Source organism: Aptenodytes patagonicus, chromosome 14 (assembly GCF_965638725.1).
Source record: "Aptenodytes patagonicus chromosome 14, bAptPat1.pri.cur, whole genome shotgun sequence".
NCBI classification, from domain to species: Eukaryota; Metazoa; Chordata; class Aves; order Sphenisciformes; family Spheniscidae; genus Aptenodytes; species Aptenodytes patagonicus.
The window spans coordinates 18058761-18075267 of record NC_134962.1 but is presented as its reverse complement, the minus strand read 5'-3'; the positions used below and the strand labels follow the sequence as shown (position 1 = coordinate 18075267).

At 43.8% G+C, this 16507-nt stretch overlaps 1 protein-coding gene across 7 annotated transcripts in view; it reads right to left on the bottom strand.

Annotated features, from left to right (window-relative positions):
- The window catches only part of NCOA6 (nuclear receptor coactivator 6), a 47860-nt gene extending 31863 nt beyond the window's left edge, over positions 1-15997 (bottom strand). For 2 of the 7 annotated variants that reach the window (XR_012996512.1, XM_076352297.1), the window contains exons 1-5: positions 14487-14573; positions 9097-9170; positions 8334-8436; positions 2773-2925; positions 2397-2671 (exon numbers count right to left, since the gene is read on the bottom strand). Coding sequence is in view for 6 of the 7 variants with exons in the window: in XM_076352297.1 (XP_076208412.1) it covers positions 2397-2631 (235 nt within the window). In the remaining variant the exon portion in view is untranslated. Of the gene's footprint in view, positions 1-2396; positions 2672-2772; positions 2926-8333; positions 8437-9096; positions 9171-10266; positions 10282-14486; positions 14574-15962 lie in introns of those variants that run through there. The other 5 variants (XM_076352291.1, XM_076352296.1, XM_076352293.1 and 2 more) reach the window with 4 other exon arrangements.
- Between the last annotated feature and the right edge of the window lie 510 nt (positions 15998-16507).

Here is a 16507-nt window from a genome sequence, read left to right as displayed (position 1 = left end):
GTGTGGGAATTAGTAAAAAGGTAGGGCAGTCACGTTGGATATATTTATCTGAAGTGGTACCTAACTAAATTATTGCTACAAAATGCATTTAAGGAAAATTAAAAATATATTCCTAATACAGGTTTATAAGTGTCCAGTTTCTAGCTTTCTGAAAAGGAAGTCCCTTTGAAAACAGTAAACATTGGCCCAAATTTTAATCAGCCAGTTCTTCCACTGTAACACCAGATTTACTAAAAGTTTGCTAACTTCTTGATTCTGAAGAACATGTCATTTAAGAATGCCAATAACTCATTCCTATTTAGGAATCTCTTGTCCTTAACTATTCACCAAGTCCCTTCTGCTGCTACAGTAATGGTATTATTAAATTCATCCTCTTTCTACCTATAAACATGTTTTTGGCTGGAAACATGACAGGAGTAGTTTTAAATCCTCCTTTTGTAGAAGTTTGAACAGTCAAGTATTTACTGTTATTAATGTTCCAATATTTTACATATAAAATTTGTATTATCAGTTTCAGTATTTCTAGATATTAGTACCCGAATTTCTCGTTTTTCAAACATTGCATCTGCTAAGTCTAAACCAATGTTATTTACTAACTCAACATCCTGAATATCCTATTTTGCTCTGAATCAGTTTAAATAACTTGTCACATGGATAATTTTCAAATTAATTTGAAATTTATTTTAAAAATTTGCTTTCTGCTTTTTCAGCTGAGGTCTGAATCATGTTTATTAATCCTGCCATTAATAGTTATAACAAACCCAGCATGCAGACACCTCCATATAACAAAGGCAACTCCGTACAGCTACAGATTGAATTTGTTTCCATTCAAAAACTACGCAATTCATTTATGGTATTAACACGTATCTTTTCACACCAGTAACTATCTGTTAGTTTTATGTCCACTTCCAACTGTTTACAAGATACAGCTCAAACCAGTGGTATTTCTTCATAGTATTTTTGTCTTATAACAGCTTTTTTATGTCCCTGAGAGATAACAGCAAGGACCCCAACAACTGATGCCAGACCCAACTGACTACAACTGGACAAAATGGAAAGAAAAGAACGAAGTGACAAAGAAATTCAGTTTGGTTATTCAGAAGTCATAGGTTATTTTTCTGAAAAGGTATTTTACATTATTGAAAAAACAAGCAATGCAGTGAACATTTTAAAACCTAATCTAAAAAATTAGTTTTGTTCAAACACAAAGACCGCCTGCCTAAAGAAGAAAGGTGGATTCTTCATTGTACGGTGTGATTTCAAAAGACCATGCAACAGAAGAGCAGCATGCTGGGATGGCGACCTATAGTTACCAGGAAAAGCTTGGTTCACAAACAGCAGAGAGAGAGAGTGTCTGGGCAATTACGTGGCTTTTAGACTGTAGTTATATGACATCATGCCAAGTCAGATCAGCGCTGCTGTGGTTCCCGTCTCCAAGGCTCTTCTGGTTATGTGTTCCTGCCACCGCACTTAAGGCAACCCGCCCGGCTTTATCTGTTTCTATAGCAAACTATACTAATGGCAAGAAATTAAGCCGTTAATCTGACTGTTCAAGTAATACCAGATGAGGGGCATTGCTGGGGAAACCAGCAGTGGGGAGGGAGCACATCACTGATCCAAGCACACTGACCCAAACCATCACAACGCTGCACCCTTACCAAGGGAGGGCTGTCGAATAAGAAAGATCGTACTTGTACAAGCAAGACTACATAACCGAGCAGCTATAAGTAATCATCATAAGAACCTTTGCAAAGATGCTCAGACAGTGGACAGATGTCTTTTTCCAGATCTAGACGTGCTGGTAAAAGACGTTATTGTCCCAAAAGCCTGCTATCACTCACTAGCTACACAGCTGTCCCCAGACCTTGGTGGGCACACAGGGATATGTGAGAGCACTCCACGTCCCTCATCAGGGGGGGGAAAAAAAAAATCATGTAGTGTAGGTCAATGTAGCAGCAAAGGAGCAGTAACGTCTTGAACTGACACAGTTACTTGAGAATGAACCTATTCTCAGATGAATTGCGGTTGTTTAAATTGGATGGTTTTGGTAGTAAAAAACATCTCCTGTGTGGACAAGCCTGGTTTCACTTTCATGTAACACAGCAATGTGTAATGGAGGGAAATGAAAGAGGAAAAAACCAAGTAAAACATGGGAACGGAATAGGAGTAAATGAACTCACTCATGAAATCAGTTTTAAACAATAAAACAACTGCAGAAACTTGTACTCTGTGTCTCTGAGAAGAACAGCTGCCAAATTCACTAAGAATAACCCCAACAAATCTTATTACAAACTAAGTAACTTGAAAACAATATAATCTATTTCTTTGTACAAGCACTCTGACTACATAAATAAATACTTTAAGGACAGCTGAAAAATGACAAGAAGGTACATTACCCATGTGTAAAAGGCCAGGCACATTCTCCAATATGATATCTAGTTTCTGCTCAAAGTCTCTGTCATCTATATTTCCTTTAAAAGCTACAAAGATCGTGGAATCCTCAGGAGCAGCCTCCTGTTTCAGTTCATCTTCCTCCAGTCCTGAATCAAAATCCACCTCTAAGTCTTCCATAGCTGAGGAGTACAAGGAGGCATATGTATCTTTTAAGTTAGGTAGATCATCCAAAACCATTGTTTCCAACAATGGGAGCCTGTCAGACGTTAAGAGGATGCTTGGAAGGGAAAAAAAGTTACAGTAAGTGTAATAGTAAGTGTGTAAAGACATTAACAACTGCTTTCAATGGCACATAAGATCAATGACAGAAAAACCTACCGGGTGACCCAATGCTAGGGTCTGTGAGACAAACTGTGTGACTTTGAAAGCGGTGGCCATTGCAGTATCCAAGCTGTTCGTCCACTAGAACAAACAGAAGTGGTTTTCTGACAGAATCCTGCTGCACGTGACTTGAAAAGTATTCCAGTTGACCTAAACGATAGTCAGGTAGAAAGGAAGGTAGAGGGGGGGAAAAAAAAAAAAAGAAAATCAATTACATTCATCTCCATATCGTACAGAGGACAAGCAAGCACCCAGTACCAATTCTGCAGTGCCTGACTGCCGGGAAGTTACACGAGTCACAGCAATACTTTAATTACAGAAAGATAGATAAAACCACCAAATTTAGCTTTAGGGATTGCAGATGCAATAGGCACTTCTTTGTCCAGCAAAGCAGTAGGAAAGCCACAGCATATTTTTACCATGAGAAATTTAGGATTTGACAAATATTTTACTCACATTCAGGCAAATCTCAGGCATACCATGCCTTCTTTCCAAAAGTTTGTAAAGATTTAGGTGTTTTCAGCTGCTTATGTACATTACAACCTGAAATTTGCACCCCCTTTGCTAGCCCACAATTCCCCCCATGCCCCTATTGAGCTTGGATAAGAATGAACTCAGTAAATCAAGTCACACACCTGATGTTTTTTACTTTATAAAATGTCTAGACTTTGCAGTAAATTTTACTTGACATTATGATAGTAATCTAAGCTGTTATGTGTACAGAAGTACAACCTATGACAAAAGTTATCCCTACATCTGCGGTGAATGATACCAATGTTTAATTAAGATACACATTTTTCCACTCCAACACAAGCCGTTACAAGGGCTACGGCACTAACTCCTCCAGGCGAGACCTCTATTCTCACGCTCAACGCTTTGCAAGTATTGCTAAAAGATTAAAACCATCTACACCAACAGCCAAAGCTGATGTCAAAACCAAAAAAGGGACCTGTTCCTGACCACCGCTGTCAAAAACAAATCAATTCAACAGCCAGGACTGTCAAGACCTCATAACTCCAAAGCTGTCGGTATTCAGCACAACCCACCCAAAACGTTTAGTTCGGGACGACATACCCTTGAATAGGATACAGATTGGGTTTTTGGCAGAGGTTCAAATTCCCAACACAAATTAAAACCACAACTCTGAGATTAAAGGTGAGCTGCAGATACTGGCCAGAAAACAGCCTTTTTTAATAAAAAAATATAACTCTGTTAGACAAGCTTAGATTCAGCCCTACGCTGTTTGCACACTCGCATAATGTTGCTGAAGGGACAATATTACAAATGAAAAAACAAGGACTCGGAAGTCACAAAATACCCTGCTTTTGGTCAGGTCTCTGCCCACACACTTGCTGTGATTTCACAAAATCCTTTTTTTTTTTCCTCCCTTGCAACCCTAGACCACACTAAGCAGGCTAAATGGCATTAATGAATAATCACCTATTTTACATATAGTTACTGTCTTCATACTGCAGCACCAAGCCTTCGTTATCAAACACGACTCAAATCTCAGCTAATTTTGTCTCACAAGCTCTTCTGCAGTCCTGCAACAGAAACTAAGTAAAAATATTTCACAGTCACTGATCTATTTCCATAGTGCTTTCATAAGTTACTTATTATTACCACGGAAATTTTAGAGATGGGGAATAGAGACAAAAATTTAAAAAATTCATTACCAGGTGAACACGGAGACAATTAAATCTTCTTTTTTTCCCCAGACTTCTTGCTGCTCAGTTCTGTATCTGAATTACAGGTCTGAGTGTTTGGCACCTCCATTAAGTTAAACTACTCAGTTTCATGTCAGGTGCCCAGAAAATGAGAATGACAATTAATAAGCATCTGTGAAAAGCTGTTTTAATTGATTTTCACACATTATTTCTTGGACGGGGATCTTCCTTACTAGAGCTGGCTTTACACCAAAACCAGGAGAGAATTCCTTCTCCTCCTGCATTCCTACGTCATTCATTACACATACACTGACTTCAGGGAGAAAGGAGCTGGGAGTCCTATGCAAATCATCTTTTTAATCACCAAGCACAGTCATTCTGTGCACTGAATGAGGCAAGTGTCCTGTGAAATATAAGCACTATATTTTGAAGAAAATTACACAGAAAATTATTTATCCGAAAATCTTGCGTAAGTTTTTCAGGGAGAGAAATCTCAGCTCAATATACAGGCTCTTAGGTATTGAAAAAGCGCAATTACTTGGAGGGGGTGGGCTGTTCCATCTGCAGCAAGAAACGTGAGTACTTCTGACAATCCCTGACACCAAAGAAATAAAAAATTTCTCTATAAGAACACAAACATTTCAAATTCTTTTTTGAATGGAAATGTCTGAAGCATCCGTCTTCTCTGTGAAAGACCAGAAGACTCCCAGACTGCTTCAACTGTGGTGTTAAAGACTTCATGAAAATGCTGCAGCTTAGACCAGGTTCCACCAACCTCACCTCAACGTGCCAAAATCTGACAGGATTTGTTGAAATTATGGCCCTTCATGAACACTATTAAAATATAGTTTGTTAAATCCCAAAGGACCACAGGCCTTGTTTCATTTGACTCAAAAAATTATAGGACTGCAGGGAAAGCTTGAGTTAGGAAAAAAAAACCCCACACAAGATTGAATTTTAAATTTTACTTTCTGGATAAGAATATGTAGCTACAGCTCCCTTCTCTTTTTTTTTCCCCCCACATTACGCTCCTCAAGGATCTCTGCTACATCCATTTTCCCTCTCAAACACATGCAGTTTAGTCCGTTCCTATAATCAGGTATAATTTATCTCAAGTATGACAGGAGGAAGTAATGATTTGCAAAATCTTCCTCTTCAGGCAGAGCACAGCACGCCGTCCATCTCAAACCAAATGAATCCCAGCTGCATCCCTCGTCCTAACAAATTCTGTAATCTCCTGGTTATAGGGTTGACTTCCATAAATCACAAGCCAGCACGTGACCATAATTAGTGTGTACCTTCGCTCAACACTCTTCCACATAAACACAAAAAGCCTTTAGCATAAGCACACACAGGTAAAACTCTGGTCATCCAACAATTCCTGTAAACAAGATGAACTCCCAGCGGGCTATAGAGTATCTCTGATGACTAAGAACCATACCTGAATTGATCTGCATAACCACAGCACATTTCATGAACTTGAGCATTCATACTCACATGGCAGCACAAAAAGGTCTCTGAATATCATCCTCTGTTCAAAGAACACACATGGCCTCCTTCCTGCACACTGTTGGCTTAGAGTTTCCAATTTAATATTTCCCATTACACAATTGTTTCTGGAAACTCAGCGCAAGGCCAGTGCCACCACATGGCAACCATCTACACATGAACCTGGCCCAGGACAGGCTACAGCAGCATGAAAAGTGTTATGCCTGTTTATAATAAAGTTGGTCGTATTCAGTATAGTCTAATTATTAAAAATATGTAACTGAAGTTAAGGGAAGAGATAAATAGCCAGATAACAGACTAATAACCAAAACGCACCTGCAGTACCGTATGGGGGTAGGGGGTGGCAGGGGACAGCCCATGAAGATCAGAGTGTCCAAACTGAAGGATACAGGGCACACCCTGGGCTGCTGGAGGCTTGAGCTCCCGGGTACGCTTAGCATATGGATAAAACAATTGACTGACTAAAATGTGGAAGACTGAGGCTCTCCAGGGGAAGAATTCATGTAGGATACAGTGATGCCACAGTCTAGATCTGGGCTGAGGGACAGCTGGGTCCCACCGCACACCATGGGGAACTCAGGAGGCAGTTTGTCATGCCATGTGTTGTCCCCCACCAACAGCCCTGACAGTAAAAGGGAGCCTGCACGACAAACCCAGCGCCATGTGACCGGGCAACACTTAGAAAATCCCATGCAGTCCCTGGGAGAGATGGGATTAGAGCAAAATCTGAAACAGCCAGTTGTCGCTAACTGGGGAGCAGCTGAACACCAGAAAGCCAGCAGGCTCCGGAGTGCCAGCACCGCCAGATGGAAGTGCTGGTCTCTGGGGTTAAAAAAAACAAATGAAGGAAAAAAAAACCCTGGTATCTTGGTATCCGCACCCCAAGATCCGCTCAGCTGATCCAAACTTAAGGTTATGTCAACGTTTCTTAAACAGAACTTGAAACCTCTTGTGTTGCTTTCCTCAGTGCAACCATTCCTGTAGTGCAACCATTGCACTACACAAAGCGAGCAAACCGAAACAAGGCTTTGTCTAATAACTTGTCCGAGGTTTTCTGCCACACAGTCTATTGATTTACAAGCTGTTTATACATTTCAGGCAACTCAGAATAAACACTTTCACAACTGATGTCACACCAGAACATGCACCCTCTCAAAACAAATATGCAGGGAGCCCAATTAAATAAAAATTACTAAAATCCTGGTCTACACCTGAAAAAGTACTCTTCCAAATTACACAAACGATTGGAAAGGGTGAGAGCAGAAGGAAGGATCGACTGATGTCCTTCACTAGCAATGGCAGAAGTCAGCACTGACCATTATTTAAAGCTGCAACAGGGAAGAGGAAGAAAAATCAGTCCAGAAATGACACTACAGTCAAGTCCCTTGGGGAATCCAGAACTGAGAGCGAGGAGAAAGAGTCCTTGATAGCAGTAACAACATAATTTCCCAAGGATACAGAATCCTCCCTGCTTCTGCCTTCACTGAAAAATGGTTTTCAGGCAACTTAACAGGAGGAAAAAAAAAAGGAAATCAGAAAAACAGCATGTCTTAAATAATACAGTTGAAAGTTTTCTTGTTTCCTTTGTTTTAGGTGCCAGTGAGAAAATACACATTTATTTTTTCAGGATGGGGACGGAAGAGGTTCAGCATTGCCAGAATACTGCTGAGAAGATGGCTTTCTTTTAATACGTAACATATACACACATGCACCCACACAGGCATACTTTTAAAGTGTACTACCTATAAAACCCAGAAACGCTCTGATCATAACACTGTTTTTTATTGCAAATTTGTTAACAGTGTATTATCCTCCTACAACTGTTTCAACCGTTTTGTTGCCTAGCACAGTGATCTTGGAGCTTGTTAAAACTGACCAATGAAAAAACCTATATACACACAACCATTCTATGATACAAAGATTAAAATGACATAATTGTTTTTGGCAAAAATACGCAAAAAAGACTTTTAAACAGATTCTACACAAGTGTCACATTGTTACACAAGGAGATTAAACAAGGCTAAGAATCACTGTTATAATACGAAAGAATACCTAAAAATAAACTTAAACATGCAGTAAAATTTCCTCTGAAAGAGCTTAGATAGGGGTAGTTCCAGTAATTTGGAACTTCAAACTCTGGCATTAGAGGGATAACACCACAAAAGCATCTCAACTGTCCTCTTGGGTAGGAAGGTCGGAGAACAGCTACAAACCTGATGGCAAACGCCCATAACCCTCTATGGCAGACTGAAAAGTCAGCTCTGGAGACAGCCCAGCCCTTCAAACATACAAACATCAGAGGCAAGAACCTATTAGACAGTTAGGAGGAGAATATATAAGAACAAGAGATATTCAAATGCATCATATGCTTATTTTACCTACCAAAACACATTCCACAACTTCAGTATTTTGTGGCATGCAACAGGTCTTCAGGTAATTCCAGAATGGCAAACATGGTTAAACGACAACTCCCAAAAACGTAATCCTGAAAGAAAACCATCACATTCCATCAGACAACGATGCAAAATAACAAAAATACTGAATATAACAGTGAATACCTTGATTTTTAATATGCAGTTTTGCACCAAATCCAACTCTCTCCTTAGTAATGTAAAAAGCACATGTTACTATACTCAAATATAGTTACTATACTCAAATATACTCAGCAAAAACTGAGGATCTGGAAAAATCAACCTTTCATTATAGGCAAAAAGCTGAATACTCCCTTTGGCTGGAAATAACATTTTATTCTTCTAAACAGGGCAAGTTTTATCTAGAATAATGTATTTAAGTTTTAAGATGAAACTCTTCAAAATTAAATTAATCTTCAGAAAAGAGAAACTGGCACAACTAGGATGCACTTCAGCTCATCCTAAGCAGGCGCCTAAACCAGCTCAGGTTAAGCTTGTTCCAGAAACATGTTACGAGCCCACACAACCACCTCAGATGCCAACAAAGTGAGGTGAATCCATCCCCAGAACCTGCTCCTGTTCACGGTCTCATCAAGTTGCACTCAAACCTCTCAGGGTAATGAAAACGCAGCAGTAAAGCTAATGGCTTCAGTGAAAACAAAACACCGCCCCTCAAATCAAGATGATTTATATTAACATCCCAGTGCTGTTTTTCAAGCAAATTTTCTGCTTACATGCCAGCCTGCTCATCAGTGGGGAAGGGGCCTGCCCAGAAACAAACCAGGGAAGCAGAAGAGGGAAGAAGACTCTGAAAGACAAAGCAGAAGTTTGCTATCTTCTATCTAGACAACAAAGTAAAATCGCTTTAAAAGCCTTAGATTGTGCCACAGCCTTTGCACTTCTGCCGGCCCAGCAACTCAAAGGGAAGGAAAGAGTATTCACATTAAATCAGATCATATATGCTTTGTAGCACTTTTAATAGTCATGTAACACTTTTCAGCCTCTGGTATCTTCTTGTATTTCTAAATAAGCATTGTAATTCAAGAAGCAGTATAGTACCAAGTAGAAGACCTGAGTGGCTAAATCGTAAGCAGTAACTTTGCCGTTTCCAGCTACAGGCAAACCTGCCTAAATACCATGACCAGACACCAAGCTGACAAGCAAAACCAAAATCTGAAATATGAAATTTTAATATCGTTTATTAAGTGTAAGCCAAAACTAAAAAAAGCTTTCCATTTTCTACAGCAAATACTGCATTATTTCTATTTTTTCACCCTTTTTATAAAAGGATGTTCCATGGACTATTTTAGACGGCCTAAAATTGAGTCGTGTAACAAACTGGCTGGTTACCTCCAAAGCCGTGCTAAGAGTTCACATGAAAGGACAGTCCTTACTTGCCCAGTAAAAGCTGTTTTTAAGAAGGCCTCAAAGCTGACAGAAGTCAGCCCCCATTCAAACTGTCTGTGCCTTAGCAAGGCAGGAGTAAGAGTCAACGTTTGGCTGAAGGGTGGTAAACTGGAGGGAAAATCATCTGAATTCCTTGGTGCAAGGAACCAAGGGGCTTTTTGTTCCTCCAGTTCTCCCTTCCAAGGGGAAGGGTGACCCTCCCTCACCACGGGTGGAGGGTATGAGATGGTCTGTGGACACCCAACTGCTCCAGAGAAGAGAGGACTGGGAAAGACGGGCTGCCCTAGCAAGCTCCAGTAAGAAACTGAGGATGGTCAGCCTAGGCTATGGGAAGAAGAACAATTAAATGCTGCTGTCTCCGTTCCTGTTGTACGCGAGACGATACCAAATTTGGTTAGGGAAAACAACTAATCAACATTGGTTCATTAACTCCAACTTTCATTACAGTAAGTTATCTGATAGAGACCCTGGGAAATGCCTAGAGACTGAACGCGTACCTTAGCAGACACCAAGGAATCCATAAGAACAGCCCTGTGAAGTGTTCCATCTACAGAAAGAGTTTAGTTTAGAGCTTATGCTTTCCCAAAAGTCAAGAAAACAAAACAAGTAAGTCTACAGGAGGGCAGGCTTCATTCACTCATTCTCTGATACAGAACCACTCACCGCTCTTCATACTGTTCTGCTGCACTCCCATAGCCCTCAAGCATAAAACACCTAACACCAAGTGTTTCTGACAAGGAGAAAATTACAGCTTGTTATAACATATATGACCTTTGCAGTGATATCTTGATGTATTTTTGACAGCAGGTTTAGCAGAACATTGGTTTGTTAAAGTTTCATAAAGTTTGTTGAAACCCCACAACACTTGCCAGGCTGCAACGGACACGACTCAACTGAGCCATTAATTTTTATTTCAACAGAATTTGACTGACAAGATCATCAGGGTTGCTTTAAAAAGCAAGATGATAACTCCAGAACGAGTTTCAACTGCAGCTAAGTTAGCCACGTAGAAATTCCCACTTTCGGCAGCTTAGATACCAACACAAGAAGGCTGCCAGTCTTCTTCCTAAGTCAGAAGTTAACTTGGAATCAGCAATTTTCTTTGAAGCTGTAGTCTACACAGTGTAATATTTGATCAATCAATTCCCATTAGCTGAATTATTAATTTCACATGTTAAGAATATTTCCGTTTTGAAGAAATACACCATAGCTTGTAACAGATTAATACTATGACAGAGCTTTGCAGTATGTAAGTCTTCACAAAGATCCATCAATGCAATCGGCAAACAAGTAAAATGAGATGCTATTTAAAATCAGATGCATCTTGTCAAGAAACCGTATTTTATCTTGCCTTCCAAAGGCTATGAGAAAACGCCTTTTCAAGCAGCTATCTATTAATTGTTTGTGTTGCGACAAGCTTTTTATTTAAAGTTGAATTTAAACCAAACCTTTAAATTAAACCTGAATTTTACCAAACCTTTCTGGGCTGACGTGCCCCACAGGTACTCCTTTATCACCAAATTCTCACTGAGCTTCATAAACGCCAATATAACCAGTCCAGGTATTCTTGTGATTGCCAGTCCCAAACTAAGTTTTGACTGAAAACTGCACCTCTTGTAAGAAGGAAGAATACTGCAATAAACATGTAATAGAAGTCTAGGAAATTTCACTACAGTTTTTAAAGTTCTGAGATATTATAAAGTATGAAGAAAAGATTTAAGCTAAAACAAACAGCTTAAAAGTAATCCTTTGATATGAGGCACTCAATAATAAGGAGACTGTTTTCCCTGACCAAAAAAAAAAAGTAATCTTCGTGTAACACAAGTAGGTATAGCTTTTGTTAAAATCAAGATTGTTCCGAGAGTTTCCGGATTGTATAAACACTTGCAGCTGATTTTGTGCTGCTCTGGGCTTTTGGAAGAATCAAATTTCGAAAGTGTTATTTATTGTCAGTACTGCTATTAAGAACCATATAATCACTGGTCAGCTTTGCACCTTCTGGTAAAACTAGGATGCAACAGAACTATACAGCAATGCATTCTTGCAGGGACAGGAAGAGCACTCCAAAAAACCCTTAGAAGGAACACTTTCCCATGCTGCAACCAAAAGATGAGGCACTATTTCTTGCCCAGTATTATTCTTACTCGAGCCTCACTAAAAAAAAAAACAACTGGTAATGTTTTTGCCTTGGGAGGTTCAGCTCTTACAGCCATAGTCCCAAGACTGCAACTGCTAACTCCTCGACTTCTCTGGGAAAGAGACCGGTCAGAATTGCCAATACAAGCCTTGTATCTCATCTCTCACGTGCTCTCCACTCACTGCCGGGAAAAAATTTGTTATTACAGACGCCAAAACTTCCAATTTATCAGGAAGCAAGGCAGAAATAACTCCTGACGTTTTCCTTGTATCATCCAGCAAGGAGGGAGGCTTGTGAGAGTGTGCCTGCGCACATGTATGCAGACACAGAGGCTTACAACTGATTCAGTCTCTGTAAGTACTACCCAGAAACCATGTTGAGAAACGCAATCTCGTACCGGCTGCGCAGCCTTGGTAGGTCATTTGATTTCTAAAAGAATAAAAATTATAAAATTAAAATGATATGCATAGGACTTGGAGAATTTAATAGCACGCATCTTTGGGTAGGAATAACTAGATCATTCCCTTTCAGGCATCAAACCTAATGCTCAGGCTCCCACATACGCAACTCAGAGTAAGCAACTTCCTGTCCCAAGTTATCGCTCTACATGAAGACAAACGAATTTAGACAAGGCATCATTCATCTCCTGTACTTTTCAATTTTCATACAAATCTGATCCAAAGCCCTGTGTAGGGCTATGCTTCAAGATTACTCATTCAAGCTGGAGAAGCAGGCAACTGTCCCTCTCGGTTCCAAAAAGATGATGGCTCTCACGAGCTGTGGAGTCCCCTGCGCGCTGCCCTCCTTCACCCCAGCTCCCAAACCAGCTGCACTGTGACACGCACTGGTCGCCTTTCTTTTTCCCCAAATACATAAAGAAGGGTTATTTACTGTGACACAACCTTCTTCTTTCTATTTTTCATTACAACAGCAGCAATTTTTGATGTGCCATTCAGAGTGGGACGCTGTTAATAGCGTCAACTAATGACAGAGGACACACTGGACAGAAAATGACCCCCAATGCCCAATGGACTGAGAAAAATCCCACGCTCCTGGACCTCTGGAAAACTTCCACTACTATCCTTCTGTGTAATCCAAAGCTTAGATGAACTTTCAACTCCAGCAGCATCACTGAAAAGGCTTTTCTCCTTCCTTCTAATTAGCCAGGACACTAGGCAATCTGAGTTTCATACACCATCTTGAGCCAAACCTTCAGCTATCAACGCGTACGAACCAAGGAACATGCTGACTATGTGGCTGAAACACTCAGTTATCTGCAACGGGTAGTTCCTGCTGATGAACATCCGTGATGCGCTCTGGAGGGGAAAGCAGAGCTCCCAACAGTGTCAAGACAAAACACAAAATATCCATGGCTTCAGCAAAGCAAATGTTGAGTTGGTCATCTGGCTAACAGATGGGAAATATCTCACCTGGGGTTTGACGATGCATCTTCCCTGCCTCAGGTCTGTGTCATCTAGGATTATCTCCCCTTCCACTTCTGCCCCTTAACTTTTCCCAACCCTACGCGTTCTCTCCCATTACTTCTGCTCCAGCCCAGCGTTAAGGAACGAGTTTATGCTCAAACACAGTTTTTGCAATACACAGGGTTAAGTCTTGCTGTTCAATGGTCTACACACCAACGGGCATCCTGCTCGCTCGTATTCTCTCTATGCCACAGCGTTTGTATTTCTCAATAGACACCACATGATTTTGAAACAGACACCACCATCACGCCTTCTGCCCTTCAGAGGTACACTAGTGACCTATAAAATTTCACTACTCCCAATGCAACCAAGCTGTTAAGCCACATTAACTCTTCAATATCTTCAGTAGCAAACCCTTTGCCATTGCAAATCTATTAAATTTAGTATGCCTGCGTAACTCACTTGTAACTCCAGCTTCCATCCAAAAGCAATCAATATGGTATCGGACAATAAAAATATACTGTAAATCTGTTTAACGGTTTAGTTATCAGTTTGAAATATTTAACATCTACTACAAAGGCATGCGATCTTTGACAGTATCATACTTAACAGGACAAAGAGTGGCATTACCATTGTTCAGCAGAATTTACCTCTACACCCCCATATTTTCAAGTATTTAAGCCACTGAAAAATGAAAACACTAGCACTTAGTTTAGAGCTGCACAGGGAGGGCTGCATTTCTCAGGTTTCCCCACACACAGTTGTTTTTTATTTTAAGGAAGCACCTATTTTTTTAGTAGAATAGTGTAAAATTACTGCATCGGTTGGAAGCCTGTTGTAAACAACCCCTCCCTCCGAGTCCTACAGAAGAACAGGCTTTCCGGAGAGAACGGCTGGAGAGTGCTGCTGGGAGTTTTTCCAGCCAAAATCTGAAGCCTAATGGAATACCCTTCTGTAGCTTTAAAATGTTAAGAAATGTCATTTCTCAATAGAAGATCAGGTCTGTGTGCAGCCTCCCCCATTTTGATTTTATCTTTTCTCATAGGAGAGTCAGGATACAGTATTACTATGAAAAATTTCCTGGTAAAGTCAGGTTTCAAAGGAAGCCACACGGCTCAGTGAATATTCGAAGAGTGCATGAATTTCCAGCAAACACCTTGATGTCTTGCCGTAGGTAGCGCGTTTAGTCCAGAGGCTCGTAGACCTGGCCATTTTGGGTACGTGCCTTGAGACCTTTGTTTCTCTCTCCACAAGATGCACAGAAAAGCTGGGAACGCTTGCTATAACTGGAAAAGAGCGGCTAAATCCAAAAGTAGTGGTTATTACACTTGGCGGCCTTTTTTGAAAATGCCAAACTTGTTCTCTGTGGTTGTTTTCTCGTATGGGAAATACTGAAAGACGCTTTAGCTAAAGAACCAGCCAGAAAGACTACAACGCACAACAATTATAAATACCAATAAGAGGCACTGTCTTTCCTCTAACAAAATTCAAGTGAGAAAGGTTTTACTACAGTTTTCAGTTAGGTGCATGAGCACAAATGTGCGTGCCCGGAAGCTGAGGGGTTATGAAGAGACAAAGCTCAGAGCTGTACAATTTGCAGCCAGCTTTCAGAACCACGCCGAGGCAAGCGACAGAAAAGCTCTCTACTTCCCATTCCCCAAAGAAGTCTGGGGGAATCGGAACCCCGAGTTTTCTGAGACGTTCTAAAAGTAGATGAAATTTAGAGAAACGCAGAAATCAAACCGAGGGAGTAAGTTAAGAAGCCCTTCTCCGACTATTTCAAAGAGTTACCAAGCAATTCAAACAAAAGCTTAGGTTCAAAGAAACGTCAGTGCATCCTCGCTGACATCTTACAAAGACGTCAACGCCCGCATGAGGTCAGGGCTGAGAAACTAAAATCAGAAACAACGTCCGAAGTCGAAAAGGAGTTCCCGTGGCTGACAGTACCCGGACTGCTTTCCACGTCTAGGTCAGAAACGCTTCCCCCCCCCCACCCCGGGAAATAAAAACGCTGCCCTCGGCACGGCGTTGCAGAGCCCAGCGACCACCTCTTAGTCTCGGGCCGCCACCGAGGGCTGATTTCAGGGCTTAGCAGGTTGCGGCGAACGGCTGAGATTCGAGCGTCGGGAGAAACGGGGCCGGTTCAACAGCCACCCCGGCCGGGGGCAGCTCCGGCCCGGCGGGGCAGGGGCAGGCTGCAGGCCGCGGCCGAGCGGGATCACCCGGCGCTGGGGCCCCAGGCCGCGGCCCCCCGCGTGCCGCTGACAGGCTCCCGCCGAGGAGCCCCGCGGGGCCCGGGCAGCCCCCGGCACCCCGCGGCCTGGGCGGCCCGGCCTGGCCCGGCCCGGTCCGGCCCCGCGGGGCGCTCCGCCGGCGGCGGCCCGGGCCCAGGCACCGCTCCGCGCCCCGACAGGCCCCGCTGCCCCTTCCCGCCGCGCCGCCCGCCCGCGGCCCGCGCCCGCCGCGCCGCGGGCCCGGCCTGCTCCCTGCCCGGGCCGCCGGCGGCCCCCGACACCGCCGGGGCGCCGCTTCCGCCCCGCCGCCTCTGTCACGCCCGCCGCCGGGTCCCCGCGCCCCCGCGGGCGGCGGAGAGGCCACGCCGAGGGCCCGGCCCGGCCCGCCCCGCCCTCACCTGGCGCTGGCGCTGCCGCCGCTGGTGGCGGCCGCGGTGGCGCCGCCGCTGCCGCTGCCGCCGCCTCCGCCGCCGCCGCCGCCGCCGCGCCCGCGCCGCGAGCGCGCGCAGGAGGGCGGGGGCCGCCTCGGCGAGCGGGGGCGCGCGCGGCGCCCGCGGGGGCGGGGGCGGACGGGCGCGGGGCGGGGGGTCGCGCTCGGCCCGGGGACGCCCGGGACACCCAGCGCAGGCCGGCGCCGCTCCGCCTCCGCCTCCCTCCGCCGCCGCGGCACGTGACCCGGCCCGCCCCGCGCCGCCCGCGCGCGCCTGCGTCCGAGCGCGCGGAGCCGGGGGGGGGGGGGGGGTGAGCTGCGCCCCCGCGCGTGGTGCCGGTGCGTGGGCGGGCGGGGCGGAGCGTGGCCCCCGCCGAGGCGCCGGGACCCCCCCCCCCCCCGCCCCCGGAGGCGGAGGGGCGCGGGGGGCTCTGAGCCCTCACCCGCCGGCGGCGGCCTCCCTCGCGGGGGGGGTGGGCCTGGTCCCCGGGTGGAAGTCGGGGACCCTTCCCC